Raw genomic sequence first — 14811 nt, 5'->3', positions numbered from 1 at the left:
CTTACTTTGTAAGAGGAAATCAAAAGCATTTCTTCCAGAAACAGAATGCATAGGTTTGGATTCAGTATTTTCTTAGCAGTCAACATCCATTTTAGAGAAATGAGGCAGCAAAAGCCTTATCTAGCACTCAGAGTCTATTTTACATGAGGGCATGCACTTCAGCTTGAGAAGAAAGGGCCTCAGATTAAAAGCACTGCATAAAGCAGCACTGCTGCAGCTTGGCAAGTATTCTTCATGGCACAGTGTAAAATTCCTATCATTCCTGAACCACTGCAATACTTAGAGAAGATTATTTCAAGCTGTAATTCATCAGTTTCTTACTTCCATGAAGCAAGTTTCAGAACTGAGCATTAAGTAAGTCAGGTATTCTGGCAGAGGCTTGTAGTACGGAAAGTCATCTCAAGAATTTTTCTGTCCTACACCATAAAATGTGGAGACAATACTAGTCATCACAGCAGAAGCAAAGTAGTAAGCATTAGGAAAACTTAGGTAATTATAGTTGCACTACTGTTATTTAACTTAATAGTTACTCTAACAATAGAGAGAATAGCTGCAACAGAGTGAGCTGTTGTCCTCAGGTTCTGACATTTAATTACTACATTACTACCACACAGCTTGGATCCCCTGCACAGAAGCAACAAACCTGTGACTGGATTTAAGTAGTGCAGTTGTGTTACTCTGGTTGTCTCCTGTGAAAGAAAATGGAGGGAGCAAAACTACTGACCCATTTTTCAGCAAGAATGAAGCTCATCAAGCTCATCCTTGAGTCCTACTCAAAAGGCTTGCCTACAATCCAACATTATTGAAGCAATAGCTTGACAGTACTCCATGCACTTGAATTCTAGCTTCACAGAACAGTTATTACACACAGCCCTCAAGTAGTAAGTCCTTATGCACACAAGCCCGCTTTTCAAACGTTGCTGCCCGTCCCCCTGAGAGAAGCTACAAAGAACTCCATACACGCACACACGCATTTTTATTTTAATAAATAAAAGTTTTACAGGCTCAGGCTTTTGTTTTTTAATTCACATATACAGAAGAGAAATGCCTGACCACGTAACATGAACTAATCTACTAACCCTGGGAAGGAATGCATGCCCTCCATAAACTGAAGACCTTAAACGAAAAGGGATTTCCCATCGGCAGCACAGTAACTTACTTCACAGATTAGACAATTTGAAAGAGATGTGGCCAAAGCAAAGAGAGTGACCCTAAATGGACCACTTGTCTTTACAGAGCCACAACAGTGCAAGGAAAGCCAAGAGCCCACACGCCTCCATTTTCTAGTGTCACTTCTGAATGAATATGTATGCCTTCACATCCTTTAAGCGATACATTCTAACCACAAGTAGAGAGGCTAAGCACAGCAGGTATGCAAAATTATTCCATTGAAGAACAGATACTGGATGACACAGTAATGTTATATTTCAAGATTTTTAAATTAGCAGATGCTTTTGCATCCCCTTCAGTATGGCAGCGGAACAGATCCCACCTTCTCTCATAGAGGTTTAGTCCAAAAACTTCCTGTTGGCATTAGCACCAAAGAGAGCCACTCTGATTTCTGGCATCATCTGTTGAGAAAGAGTACATCAGTCAGATGCAACAGGCAATGCAATTGCTGTACATTCCTCATTGCAGGCACTGTACAATAGCTAGGCTAGGCTTCAAAATTAGCAAGTCAATTCATTTGAGTTTTCTGAAGCCTTTATCTGATCATTACCTGCTACTCTATAGACTTAAAAGGACTGCCTATACTGCAGCATAACAAAGAGATGCCAGAGCTGGTTTTTTCCACTAGGGTATAACAGGTCTCACCCAAAGTTTCTAATACTCAAGCTAGCTTCAGTAATCCAAGTTAGCCTCAGCTTATCAATGTCTTGACTGCAGTGCAGTCATAACAAGTCTTTCAGTATCATAATTTCTAGAGTTTTATGCTCATGCTTAATTCAAAAAGGATCATTCTGAGGAAAGCCATGTTTGCTGTAGAATAGCACAAACACTAGGGAATTTGCTTCTTCCCATTCAAAAATAACTTCTCGTCATCCACATTGAAATCTGATCCCACGCTATTGTGACACATTGCAAACACCAGGATTTTGCTACAAGACAAAACTAGTTAATTATATCTTGTCCAAATTGTTGTTAGAGAAACTCACCTGCTGTGCTACAAGGTCCAGCCGACTTTCCAGGGTATTGGAAACCTTAATTTTACCATCACTGTTATAGATTTCAACACCTCCAGCACTAGAAAGTGGGGAAAACACAAATAATCTGTGGAATCCATCGGACATCTCAAAGTCAGAATGTAGCAGAGATACCATCTCAAATCAGTACAAGTCAGATACTTGTAGATACGATTCTTATGCTTTAAAAACCAAACTTTTTTTGATCACATCCTAATAGGAATCAGCACAAAGTGATCCAGTGAAGCAGCAGCGCAAAGCATCTTTGGAGTTATCAAAGACCACAGCTACATACAAGGGTCCTCATTAGCATGATCTAAATGCAAGTGGAGGTATGAAATTTGTCACTTCAAAACAGCTTCAGACTCTGTATTTTATTATTAATAGACAGCTTTCAGATTTTGGGATGTGAGGAAGAGTGCTATAACTGCTGGTTTTGGCCCATACATGAAAATTGCTGACTATCAGAATACACAGATTTGTGCCATGTTCTTTGTCACACTATATGGAAACAGAGCTTTGAAGACATAGCAGACATAAACCCCATTATGTGATCATCCTGCAACACCTTATGACTCAATTTACTTCAGCTTGAGATAGAAAGCGTGACTGCATCTATATTCTCTCTCTTTAAAAGACCAACAGTGAAGTTTATACATACAGTTATTCTCTACTTCAGTACTGTGAATCAGTCTGGAGCTTATGCTAAACTTTTATTGACATTTTTGATTGAGACAGTGCATGTCTGGAGGAAACTCTGGAGTCTGCGTTTGATTAACACGAAGAAGTGCCAAATTCCACTAGAGCAGCAGCAGACACACTGTGAGGATATTCCATACGTAATTTTCTGAGACTGTTCTAGCAGAAGCTGTGGTTTGAAGAGTTTCATTAAGTTAGTGCACCGTACAAAAGACTCCCATTTTCCTTACATTTCCTCTGGCAGGAAGTTGTCTTGGTCAATGTGAACATCCACATCCCTTTTTGTGGCATTTTTGTAGATGGGAATGCTCTTCTGTACAGCAGTCTAGGATACAAGATAAACCTCCAATTAGCACGGATAAATGCTAGTGCACCACTTTTTTATTATTATTATTATTATTATTAAACAAATGTATTTCAGTATGGCTTTTGAGCCAAAACCAATTACTATTCTTAATATTGCAGCATTGTTAAAAGTTTTCTAGGTAATATCCAAGCAAGCAAATGATCCTCAGATTGCAAAGTGCACTTGTTCTCTTGCATTGTATCTGCAGCAGAAGCACAGCAAGCAAAGCTTGTTTTCGTGTCACACCAATGGGATCTGAGCAGCAAATATTTGCAGGCAGGTCCCAGCCTTTGTGAGCAGGATACTGTCAAACTGTTCCAGGTGTCTTACCTTAACTATAGGGAGATCCTGCTTCCTGCAACGAACAACTATTCTGGGCTCAAGCAGCTGGTAGAAACCCTGCACAAAATAACCATTACATTTCAAACCATTACATTACAAACATACATTACAGTATCAGAAAGTCAACATTTTAATTGTTTTAGAATTATTTAATGCCCAGGAGAGGAAAGGAGCTGATCAATCTGAAACCCCAAACCTGGCAGTATTAGCCTCTTTTATTTAGTTCTTTGCTCACAAGTTCACCTCACACAGACGTTCTGAGAGGACAGCACCAGTATTTGGGAAAGAGCCTAGAACTATGGATTATGTGTTTCTTTGTTAGCTTCAAGTTTGGAACTCAAGTGCAACTAAATGTATGTATCATAGGATTGAGGTGCCCAGACAATGTACACGTATACATAAGGAACATTGCTGTCTAAGTAGAATGAGCATGCAGCCAAGCTGTATTCTCCTATGCAGCTCTTGGAGAAGACAAGCAGTAGTTTCAGATGCCTTTTCTAATAATTCCCACCTTGCAGTTCCTGTAGTAACACATGAGAATAGAATAGGTTTAATTCCAGTTGAAAGGGACCTAAGCAATCATCTAGTTCAACTGTGCATACTGACGAGTGTAGGTCCCTCACTGGATCAAATACAATGAGCCAAGACAGACGTGGCCAGCTTGCAAGAGGGAGACAGGTTTGTGTGATGTACAGCAATACCAGACCTAAGTAACAAACAAGCAACGCCGAATCGGAAGCACAAGCTGGTAGCAAACACCACTAAGAAAATCCTGCCATCAGACTGCGGACAGGAGAGCTGGTGGCTGGCTGCTGTGAATTTCCAGTAACAGGGCCAATCCACATCAGAAGGTGGCACTAGTGGTCACACCACTGACCCCGGCCAATGCCGACTGGATTTTAGCACTTGATTTCTGGGGCTTGAGGACAGTATATTCTGGGTAAGCAAAGCTTTGATTTCTGCTTTGTCTGTCCGTCACAGACTCCTGCCACACTACAGCAAATTTGTCAAAGCCAGGACTTACAAGTCTCAAATGCCGAAAAGATTTTAAAAGCAGGTAACTACTGACTTCTAGGTTTGGAGAAACAGCTTTTGACAAAGGTGCATTAGATCCAATTAATTACTATGGAAGCTTAAAATGTGCATCCTAAATGCACATTACAATGTATGTGTGTGCATCTGCAATTACTCTTACAAGGGAACTGCTGCTTGGTATGTCAGGTTTTACACCTCAAAACAAGATGCAATCTTATCTGTTCAGAATCCAAGACTGACAGGTATAGTAGAAGTGATGTTTGAAATTCAGAGGTCACCCATCAACATTTAATCTAGACTCCAATAGAATTCTAACTTCTACTGGATTATATTTGAAGAAAGATACCTAAGAGGATAGGGATGTGGACCTCTACTTTTTAAAATTTAAATATTTACCTGTAGAACTAGTCCGTCCAGCAGTGTCTGGTACCTGGCAGTATCCTTCACCACCTTGGCAAGTCTCTGCTTGGCCTCATTCAGTAAATCCTACATTCAGAAGAAATCAGATCAGCAGAGCCCATCTGTTTGGCATTTGGTTTCATGCCTACCAACTTTCTGTACTCCTATTATAGCTATCACACCCTGCCAACACGTAAACGTACACTCCAGCTGGTGTTCATCCAAGCTAGACCTTCATCTCTGTGCATGGCACAATATCCTTTTCAAACAGTTCCCTTCTCCCTGCCCTGATCTGAACCCTTATAACCTGACAACAATTCCTTTTTCATGAAAAAGGGAGACCTCCACAGTAAAAGGACAGTAGTTATAATATTAATTCAGACAGACAAACTAAATATGTTGTAAGTCATTGCCTAATGAAAACTAATCAAGTTGCCCAAATAACAATTTTTCAGCTTTGTGGCCAAGCACAGAAATACTTTTACCTTTTTATCAAACAATAGTCAGGTTAGGTATTTTTTATTTGTAAGTAAATGCAAGTCAAAATTTAAAAGTGAGAGCTCATTTTTAATTTAAAGTAGCTGGTTTTGATTATCTTCATTCAGCAAATTAGTATCTGATGGGATTGAATTTTTAAGAAATTCAAGTCAACTCAAACATAGCTCCAACTACTTAAAATAAAGGAACTGCATGGTTTGGTGTAAGCCTTTCTTTACCGTCCTGCCTCACAGCATTTAAAAAAAGAGTGCACGTTAACACTATCAGTCCTAGGATGCAAGACTATCACAATTTAATGCCACGGTCAAATCCAGTTAACCTGTTTACCCTAGTGTATCATAGCATTTCTGGAACTGCTCATCTCTCTTGTTCAGGAAAGAGGCCAAAGATCTGATACGGGAAGAAAGAGCTAGCAGCATGTGATTTAAAATGTTTTAAAATGAGGAAGAGTGTTATGTATTACTCAGAAGCATGAGGTTGAGTCAGCTGATAAATGAGAAAGATTATCCAGCAGAGACTGCCACAATAGTTAGCTCTTTAGCCACCCACCTTCCTCCTCTCTGTGAATATAATCTAAAATTTGAAACTAGGTTTAAAGAATCAATAAACTGGTTATTTTCTTCTGCTAACTCCCCTTTTTCCCCGGTAGCATCAACTTGAACATTATCCAGTTTTTCTTTTTTGACTCCTACAGGTCTCACAGCTTTTCCAATAGCTCAACAGCACCATCTAGCAGAACATGGAACACTCAAACTGTTCCTGAGACAGGGTAAGAGGTAACAGCAAACCTGCAAGCTATATAATCAGCAGAAAGAGAATACACTACACATGGTGTGAGATAAACATAGTGAGCCTGAGCTAAGACTAAACGTAGCCTGCTCTGATAAATGATCACACAGACTATATGTCAACACACAGCCTGGTCACCTACTAGAACAAGAAGCAAAACTTTTCATACACTAGGGGCCACTAAAGGAGACAGAAAAGCCTGGTTAATGGCCTTATCAGCCTATTTGCTTAAGCCATGACAGCTTGAATGCACCAATGTTGCTTCAGGCAAACAGCACTCCACAGTTCTACCAACCATGCAAGACAAGAGTTCCTGCTCTTTAAAGAAATAAGCTATTGTCCAAATGATAGATACAACGCTGCCTGCAATGTTCCTGGCAGAGAACTGTATTTCCCTAAAAGAGTAGGTAATATAAACTGTGAAAACAAGCTGAAGCAGATTAGTGAAGCTGGACTAAATCCTTAATGACTTCCCAAAGCAACTGGGAAAGTCATTTTGGTATGTTGAAGCAAACATCACTAAATCACAAATCATTACTTTTCTTTAGAGAATGGTTAGGAACACTTCCTAACAGATGGTAGAAATAGAACCTCTGTGTCTTTACTACAGAGATACTCACTGCAATAAGGTCATCCCTTGCCTTAAGGACCTTCAGTCTTGCTTGATTCATCAGGTTGGACATCTGACTGCAAGTTGCACGACAAGAGTTGAAGCAATCCATCAGACTTTGACAGAAGAACTGCAATGTTTGACTGTATACTTTACATTTAAGGATAAGAATACTACAACATTTAATAACAAAGCCTGTTCACCCACTGGCATGTTTCGGAACTTGCATAAATGACTACAATGCAGACTACGCCCTCCAGTAAAGACCCACCAAAACTAAACACAATATGATCATTTGTCCCAGTCTAACAGACCAGGGTAGAGTTCTAGACATTAACTACATAAAGAAGTATGAGATTCTTTCACCACACTTACTAACAGTTACACTACCGTAGCTCACCTTTGATAATTTCTCCTCGGGAAAAACTAGAAACTCATAATTAGGACTAAACAGATTGGCTACGTTTACCTATTTGCCAGGGAAGAACAGTTTTGTATAAAATTAGCTCAGGCTCTGAAGTCAGCCATATAACCCAAGCAACTTACATTTTCTTTTGCTGTTCGATTTGTTTCTCCTTCTTTTCATAATACTCCATGATTTTCAGCCTCTGTGTCTGAACAAGACGACCCTTCTCAATGTTGAATTCTTCTTCTGCCTACAGTAAAAATTAAATAACTCAAGTGGAAATTGATTCCACGGGCTGAAAAAAACAGAATCAAAATGAAACAGCCACACTTTCAGAGCACATTCATAGACTAGGATGATACAATTTATGGCTTCGTATTAGCAAAACATGTCAACCAGCACTCAAGTCAAAGGCAGTAGAAGACATGTTCTGCTTAAATAGAACCTTGCTAACTGAGATACAGCTTATTTTATCAATTAACTGATGCTTATTTCCTTGCAGTATTTATTCCTCAGGCACGAAATTACTATTATATACTGTTAAGCAAAACTCATTTTATCTGAGCTTCAGGTCTGATTTGTTGTTGTAGAATCAGTCTCTTTTCTGGCTACAAGAGATTCCACCTAAAACAAGCTACCCAGCCCTCAGTGTTCACAAACTTAATTACTTTAAGCAATTCTCACACAAGGAAAGGGGCAGTATAGCTATTACTTTTTTATAAAACCTAGCCAGACAGCATGTGAAAACACAAGGCAAATTTTCCTATTTATACCTGAGAATCCAATCTCAACTTCTGACTCCTGTTTGCAGATAATCAGCAATACCTGCTTTTGTACTGATGAAGTATTTGTGTACATCTAAATGTTTAGGGGAGATTAAATATTATTACTAATACATATGCTGAGTCCAATACCAACAAGATATTTCATTATTGCTATAATGCAGATTGTTAAGGTTGTAAGGCACTATTAATCCTTCTTTAGTAAACATCTATATTCTATAACCGGGTTAATATTAAACTCAGCCTCTCGTGGCTTAACTGAACAATTCTGTAAGTAATTCAACTCATGCCTTTAATATGGATTTATATTTTAGTTCCCCAGGATACCTACTAAATCACATCACAGAATTAAGTCTGCATATGGCTACACAGGTTTAGGTACAGTTATGAACCTGCTTAACAAACAAACTTTCACCAACGTAATTCAATCTGTTTAACTTTCATCTTTTGTCATTTTAGTACATGTATGCATGCTTGTGCAAGATTACAAGCATTAATGCTTTTATTTACTACTAACGTTTCTGCCTGACATGCTATGGAAGTCAAGCAAAAATTAAAATTAAGCCTTCCAGTAATAGCTTGTTATGACAAACCTTAGCAGAATTCATAATTATGCAGAGAACTCCCTTAATCCTTAGTGATGTCAAGTTATATATAGGAGTTGTAGGAAAGTGTTTCACTTAATCCAGTCTATTCACATTACCACTCAGCTCTGCCGATTTCTTAAAAAACGAAAAAGTGAACTTGCATATGAATAAATTTATATTTACGAGCCACTAAGAAGATTTTGATCAAAAAATAGCTCCAACTTGCTTTCATTTGTCAAAAGCTAACAAATATCAACTTTATTTGGTAGCATAAGCATAATTTTTTGCTATGTAATAACTAAACGTGAAGTAAGCTGTAGCTTACAAAAGTGTTCTAGGACTGCTCTGACTGCAACTACCAACACAGGATGTTAGACACAGTTTTCCTTTTGCACTTATTGACATTGCACTTCCATTTTTACCTTTGCATCTATTTCTTCAGCCTTTTCATTGGCTTCCTGCTCAATGAAAGCCATCATATGCTTGATCTGTAACAAGAGGGAGAAAATATTTTCTGTTAGAAAGGACTTTGACAAGAGGAAGTACATATATATTCCTCATTTGTACAGTAAGGCCTTCCACATCCATTTACTAATTAATGTAATGTTGTTTTTCAAGGAAATTAAATTGAGCACACAGGTCAAACAGTCAGTTCATCTTAACAGAGATTACAAGAAATTTTTTTCCCCAAATAATTCTATATAATTCTGTTTCACTGTCATTAGAAGAACGCACTTTAGATATGCAACTGTACAAAAAAACCCCACCTAACCCAAAAGTAACTTTATATAAACGTAAGGCTGGGTATTTTCATTCTTCACTAGTGAGAACAACTTCTCTTCCCCCTGGGATTAGTGAAAAAAGAATAAAAATCCTCACACAGTAAAATTAAAGTACTCTGTCTGTTATGACATTTACATGAAACACAGAAGACTAACATAGAATCCCTGCTCTACATCAGGCATAGATGGCATTTGAATGAGCCTGCACCTTCCACACTAGATGACCAGTGAAGCAAAGTGAAGGGCTACTGACCACTCCGGTCAGATCTGTACAACCAGAAGCTCCTTTACACACCTGAGAAATCTTTCTTGAAAAAATGTAATACTTTCTGTAAAGACTTACAAGGTTTTTAAAAAATGCTGCTATACGGTTCAACTCAAAATGATTTTATAAAGCAGCTGCATGTTAGTTTGGAGGAGCTGGCGAAGGAGACAGCAGCAGTAGTTGATCAAGACCACATCAAGTATATCACATACTGCTTTAGAGCTTGGTATGCACTAATACATTCTACTTGAAGAACCTTTCTGAAACCACCTCAAAACACTATAAAGCACAGGCCCAACAGCTTAAAGACAAGGAAAGCAATTATACTCAGCTCTGCTTATTTATCACATGCCTTTCTGTGACCAGGCCTATGTTTAGGTTCACATTTCAGGCAGACTGTAAAGACTCATGTCCAACCAAACTGCAGCTTTGAACAGGTAACAGCTATTTGCAAGGGCAGATGGAGCGCACCATACTTGAGCAGACTATAAAAACCTACTGACTTTTTGCTTGCACTTAGTGATGACACACATTTTGCAGACAAGCTGGTCTGCATAAAGTTGCACAAAAGATTGTATTTATATAATGTCATATTAAAATGAAGTATTTTATAGACATAAGAAAGTGGCAATGTGAAAACTGAGAGATGTGCAGAACAGTACTACTCCCATATAGATGAAAAAACAGAAGTGAACGGACAAGTAGAAGATTTTAAGCATACGCAGTCAGAGAAGCAAACAACAAGAGCTACATCGATATGATATCAAATCAGCAATTTTTCTTTCAATTCCAGTTTGCAACGCTTCTAAGTGCATGTCTACTTACAGGGTCAGTTTCCTACCCTGCTCGCCCGATTAGATGACTGGTTAAACCAAGGTTTAGATCTACCTGCATCTCAGAAAGGACAAGAAAAGCATATAGAAAAAGTAAATTATTTTGCTGAATAGCCTACTGTTGAAGGAGACTAAGAACATTTGTATAGCAGTAGTAACCCTTGCATTACTGAGTCACTTCCTCCAGTTTGGTTTGGTTTCTTCATTTTCAAAAAGTACTTTAAACAGTTCCGGGTGTTCAAGAAACATCCTCTGAACAACAAAGAGGAATAAGATGGAAGCAAGCTAACATGGCATCCACTTCCCCATGTCTGATAAGATTGAACATCATTTTTTCCTTCAAAATCTGTTGTACTAAAATCCCTTTTTGCTTTTCACGGAAATGAAAAGACATCATAAATAAAACTTTCACATCTATAAACAGGATTAGTATTAAAAACATTGATTAATTTTAAAGGAAGTTAATAACTTTAGTAAAGCAGTATTTCCAACAGAAAGGAAGGGAGGGTTTTCCCCATCAGTAGCAGTGTGATTATCTGTTCCATGGAAGTTCTAGATGTTAGACTGGCTCGATGGAACAATCTATTAAACACCTTTAACAGAATCAAGAAAGCAAGTCTATCAATGGCAAAAACTCTTAACGAGAGATGAATTTTAAAGTGAAAATTATTGAAAGTCCCATGGCAAGTAGTTAAGGGTTCAGAGGACCAGCTGGACAGTTGATACTGGATTTATACATATGCAGAACTGTCATGCCATTGGCAGCATTCTCTTTTCCAGTTAACAGGATCACCCTAGGCTCAAACATGTAAAACAATTACAGGAAAGCTGCAGATGTGAAATGATGTTGGCATTACGTGTTTGCTATACCAACAGATCCTGACCTATAACCTTTGAAGTTCAGGTCTGTGGTCGCTGAGCAAGACCACCCCAATGTCAGCTTTCTTTTTATTATCGGAAGAGGCAGAAAAAAACCCCCAAGCTTTGCAGATAAAAGGCAACAGAATGTAATTACAATTCCCCTTTTGGAGAAAGGCAACCTACTTATTTTACTTTCAATGTGATGCTTCCTTGCCAAGAGACTATGTTTACTGAATGAGAAAGTGAGACTCGAAGCACTTACATGCAAAGGACAAAGGGAACTTGGCTGATCTGCTCATCACCTGTAGGAAACTCCACAGACCAGTGCTAACTGGATCTGTGCTGTCTTTAACATGGCACACGATTTTCAGCCCAACTCAAAACAGCTTTCTTAGGCAAGGGCAGTGTTTACTGTCAATAAGGACAAAGTGTCCCGCCTCACCAAGTGTCCACAGACTTCAGGGTTGTAAATTTCCATTGCACGAGAAACCCAGGTTGTGCTACTCTGCTTAGGTCACAGAATTGAAAAATGTATTCAAGGATGCTATATAGCCCACCCAAATGCTAAGTTACAGTCAATGAGATGTAGTATAGTTGTAAGAAAAAACAGAGTAGAAAGTCCTTAGACAGCAACATCTAAAAAGACAGAACTTAGCTAAGGCAACGTATTTATCTGCCTTAAAGTGCAATTAAACACTGCAGACAGCATAAAGGCAACTCGTGATCCCTTTCATTCAAATCTGGATTCATACATCATCAAAATGCCTCAACGAAGTTCCCCAATGGGTGACTGACCAGTCCCTCCAGGCAAAAACATAATTTTCTTCAGGGACTTCTCTTTCTTACTAAGATCCCAGACAAGATCCTTCCCCTTTCACCCCTGCTCTCACCCGAGAGCGCCACTGTGGAGCAGCAGACCCTGTTCGCAACCCAGCCGCAGCTGACAGCAGCCGCTTCTGCTGATGCGGGGCTCGGGGCGGCCACTGCCCCTCCCTCTCCGACTGGCCGTTCACCAGGCAACAGCCCTGCAGCTCGGGCTCACCTGAGCCCCGCACCTAGCACGGCTTCAGGGCAAGGACGCTGCCTGGATGCCGCCCCCTCCGCCCTGCCCTCGGTGCCTCCCTTTCCCACGCTGGCTCCGTCCTGTCAGCTCCCCGCCGGCCGCGCCGGGCCCAGCGCAGTGCGGGGAGGCAGACCCAGCAGCGGCCCCAGCCGCCGCGCTGCCCGCTCCGGGGCCGCAGGCCCGCGTTCGGGCTGGGGCCCGCGGTCCTACCTGCTTCTGGACGTCGGCATCGCTGAGCGCCATGGCGGCGGCGTTGGCGGCGGCGGGACGGGACGGAAGGTAAGGCAGCCGGGGCCGTCGGCGACAGCGAGCGGAATCAAATCCGGTTCGGGTCACAGCCGGCGCTGCTGCCGCTGTGTCACGGCCCCGCCCCGCTGCTCCCCGGGCCAATAGAAACCCGAGCTCCGGCTGGCGTCACCGGGGTGGGTCTGTGCGCGCGGCAGGCTGCCATCTTGTGGCTGGGCCTGGCCGTGTCTCCAGTGCTCGTCGTGACGGACGGGCGGCGGGAGGCCGGGTGCGGCGGGCCGGCGTGCGGCGGGCCCTCGGCGCCTCCCCCCCGGTGGCAGAGGCGGCAGCCGGTTCTCCCGGCGCCGCGCAAGTGGCAAGCCGTGACGGGTACCGGTTTGGACGGTCAGGGCTTAGCCTGAGGGAGCAGGGGTGCTGCCGGCAGGGGCTTTCCTTCGTGTATTGGTGGGAATGCTGTGTTCGGTTTCAAAACCAGCTGAGCTACTGCCAAGAAACGCCGTAATGCGTTTAAGTGGTAGCAGAGGAAAAATAAACACTGAGAAACTTGCTTGTAAGGCCCTAAAGCAGGCTGGTTTTGGCAGTGCTTTGGCCTCCCCATCACGGGGAGCTTCGATATTAAGGTCAGTGTTAGCCATCGATTATATGAAATTGTGAAATGCTATTTATATAATCTCACGGTTCTTCCCAGTTTGGACTGGCAGAGAGAGATGAAACCCATCTTTTTAACCCGCGCCGGAGATGCGGGATGGCGTGAAGGAGTGCAGGGAGAAGCAGGAGGTGGCAGGGAAGAGCCGGCTGGAGGGGGGGGCAGGGCGGCCGGGGTGGCCGCGGGAGGCCTCAGGCCGCGGGCTCTGGGGAAGGCTTGTAGCAGCCGCCTTGCGCTGGTCGTGCTTTTATGATGAACAGCCGAGGTACTAGCATTTCGTTGCAGGAATACGTGGTGGGGCTCTAGAGCATGTTTATTATTATCGATTACCTTCTGCGATGCACTGATTCTTTGGGAGTTCTCATACTGCCTCCATTCGTGACGGCAAAATTTGAAGCAATCCTCATAACCTGTAATACTATTTTATTCCTGTTGGCGGGAAGATTCTGTTTCCATTCTGTAGGTACGTTTACTGGAAAAAACAGAACTGTTCCTTGCAAATCAAGTGTCGGATGTGTTGTCATATCCATGCTCCTCAGCTTCTCTTTTGTCAATTTTTACTGGGCTTTTTTTTTTTTTTCTACGTGAAAAAGCTTTTTACAAAAACATGTAGCTTTATTTCTTTTTTCACATTGTGATTATGTTACAATGCAGGGAATCAATTGTATTTTGGGGTTTGAGAACACTTTACTATTACTTTGGGTGCGATCTAAATAACATTAAAGCAACTGGAAGTATATTCGTTCTTTCCTATGCCCCCCCCAGCCCTACGGGAGGCTTGCTGCGGGGGGCGCTGGCCCAGCTCACTCACACCGGCGATCATGCGAACCGGACGAGGGCCGCGGAAATCAGCCGCCGCCCGTTCTCTTCCTCAAAACCTGCGAGGAAAACGCGAAGGGGTTAACAGGAACCCTGAGGCCGCCGCCGCCGCCTTTTGTGTGTGTGCCCCGGAGCGCGGGAAACCCGCTCAGGCCAGGCCAGGCCAGGCCCGGCCCGCCCCAAGAGAGGGGCTGCCCGCGTCGAGGCCCAGCGGCGGGAGGCACCGGACCGCCGCCTCACGGCCGCTGCCCAGACGGACAGGACCGGCCCCGCCCCCTCCCGCCCCGCCGGCCAGTCACGCGGCGGTAGAGGCGTGCTGCCGGGCCCCGCCCCTCGGCGCGGGCCGTGACGCGCGGCACAAACCGCCGTGACGTGCGGCCCCCGCCACTGTCCCCTCCTCCCCGCCCCTCCATCATGGCGGCGGCGGCGGCGGCAAATTAGGGCAGAGCTCGCACCGCCGTGCGCGCGCGCGCGCCCACCACCCCCGGCGGACCGACCCGGAGCAGCGCCGCTCCTCGCCCGGCCCGCCCGCCCCCTCCGCTCCCTCCTCCTCCCCGCCCCCTCCGCGCCCCGCGGCGCTCGCAGGTGAGGAAAGGGGTGGGAGCGGGCGGGCGATCGAG

The 14811-nt window shown here is 42.9% G+C and overlaps 2 protein-coding genes across 2 annotated transcripts in view; one reads left to right on the top strand and one right to left on the bottom strand.

Annotated features, from left to right (window-relative positions):
• Nucleotides 1-953: 953 nt before the first annotated feature.
• On the bottom strand, nucleotides 954-12847 carry ATP6V1E1 (ATPase H+ transporting V1 subunit E1). Its single transcript, XM_080391523.1, has 9 exons — nucleotides 12691-12847; nucleotides 9099-9164; nucleotides 7448-7557; nucleotides 6912-6978; nucleotides 5002-5091; nucleotides 3559-3627; nucleotides 3113-3207; nucleotides 2157-2244; nucleotides 954-1571 (listed from the first exon to the last, which is right to left on the bottom strand). Exons 1-9 carry the CDS (start codon nucleotides 12721-12723, stop codon nucleotides 1509-1511), a joined length of 681 nt encoding a protein of 226 aa, XP_080247649.1. The 5' UTR covers nucleotides 12724-12847; the 3' UTR covers nucleotides 954-1508.
• A 1054-nt stretch (nucleotides 12848-13901) lies between these two features.
• Nucleotides 13902-14811, top strand: part of BCL2L13 (BCL2 like 13) — a 45371-nt gene continuing 44461 nt past the window's right edge. Inside the window, exon 1 of the mRNA XM_080391512.1 lies at nucleotides 13902-14776. The gene's annotated coding sequence lies outside the window, so the exon portion shown is untranslated. The remainder of the gene's footprint in view (nucleotides 14777-14811) is intronic.

The sequence above is a fragment of the Falco punctatus genome (assembly GCF_963210335.1).
Source record: "Falco punctatus genome assembly, chromosome: 6".
Taxonomy (NCBI): domain Eukaryota; kingdom Metazoa; phylum Chordata; class Aves; order Falconiformes; family Falconidae; genus Falco; species Falco punctatus.
Note: the sequence above shows the minus strand (reverse complement) of the source record. Positions and strands in the feature narration are given on the sequence as shown.

Bases quoted from the DNA above. Each gene is read 5' to 3' on its own strand.
- ATP6V1E1 (XM_080391523.1), bottom strand. From the start codon at position 12,723: ATGGCGCTCAGCGATGCCGACGTCCAGAAGCAG. The intron at 6,979-7,447 runs GTAAGTTGCTTG...TGCAACTTGCAG, and splicing joins ATCGAACAGCAAAAGAAAAT to TCAGATGTCCAACCTGATGA. The intron at 2,245-3,112 runs GTAAGGAAAATG...CCCACTTTCTAG, and splicing joins AACTTCCTGCCAGAGGAAAT to TGCTGGAGGTGTTGAAATCT.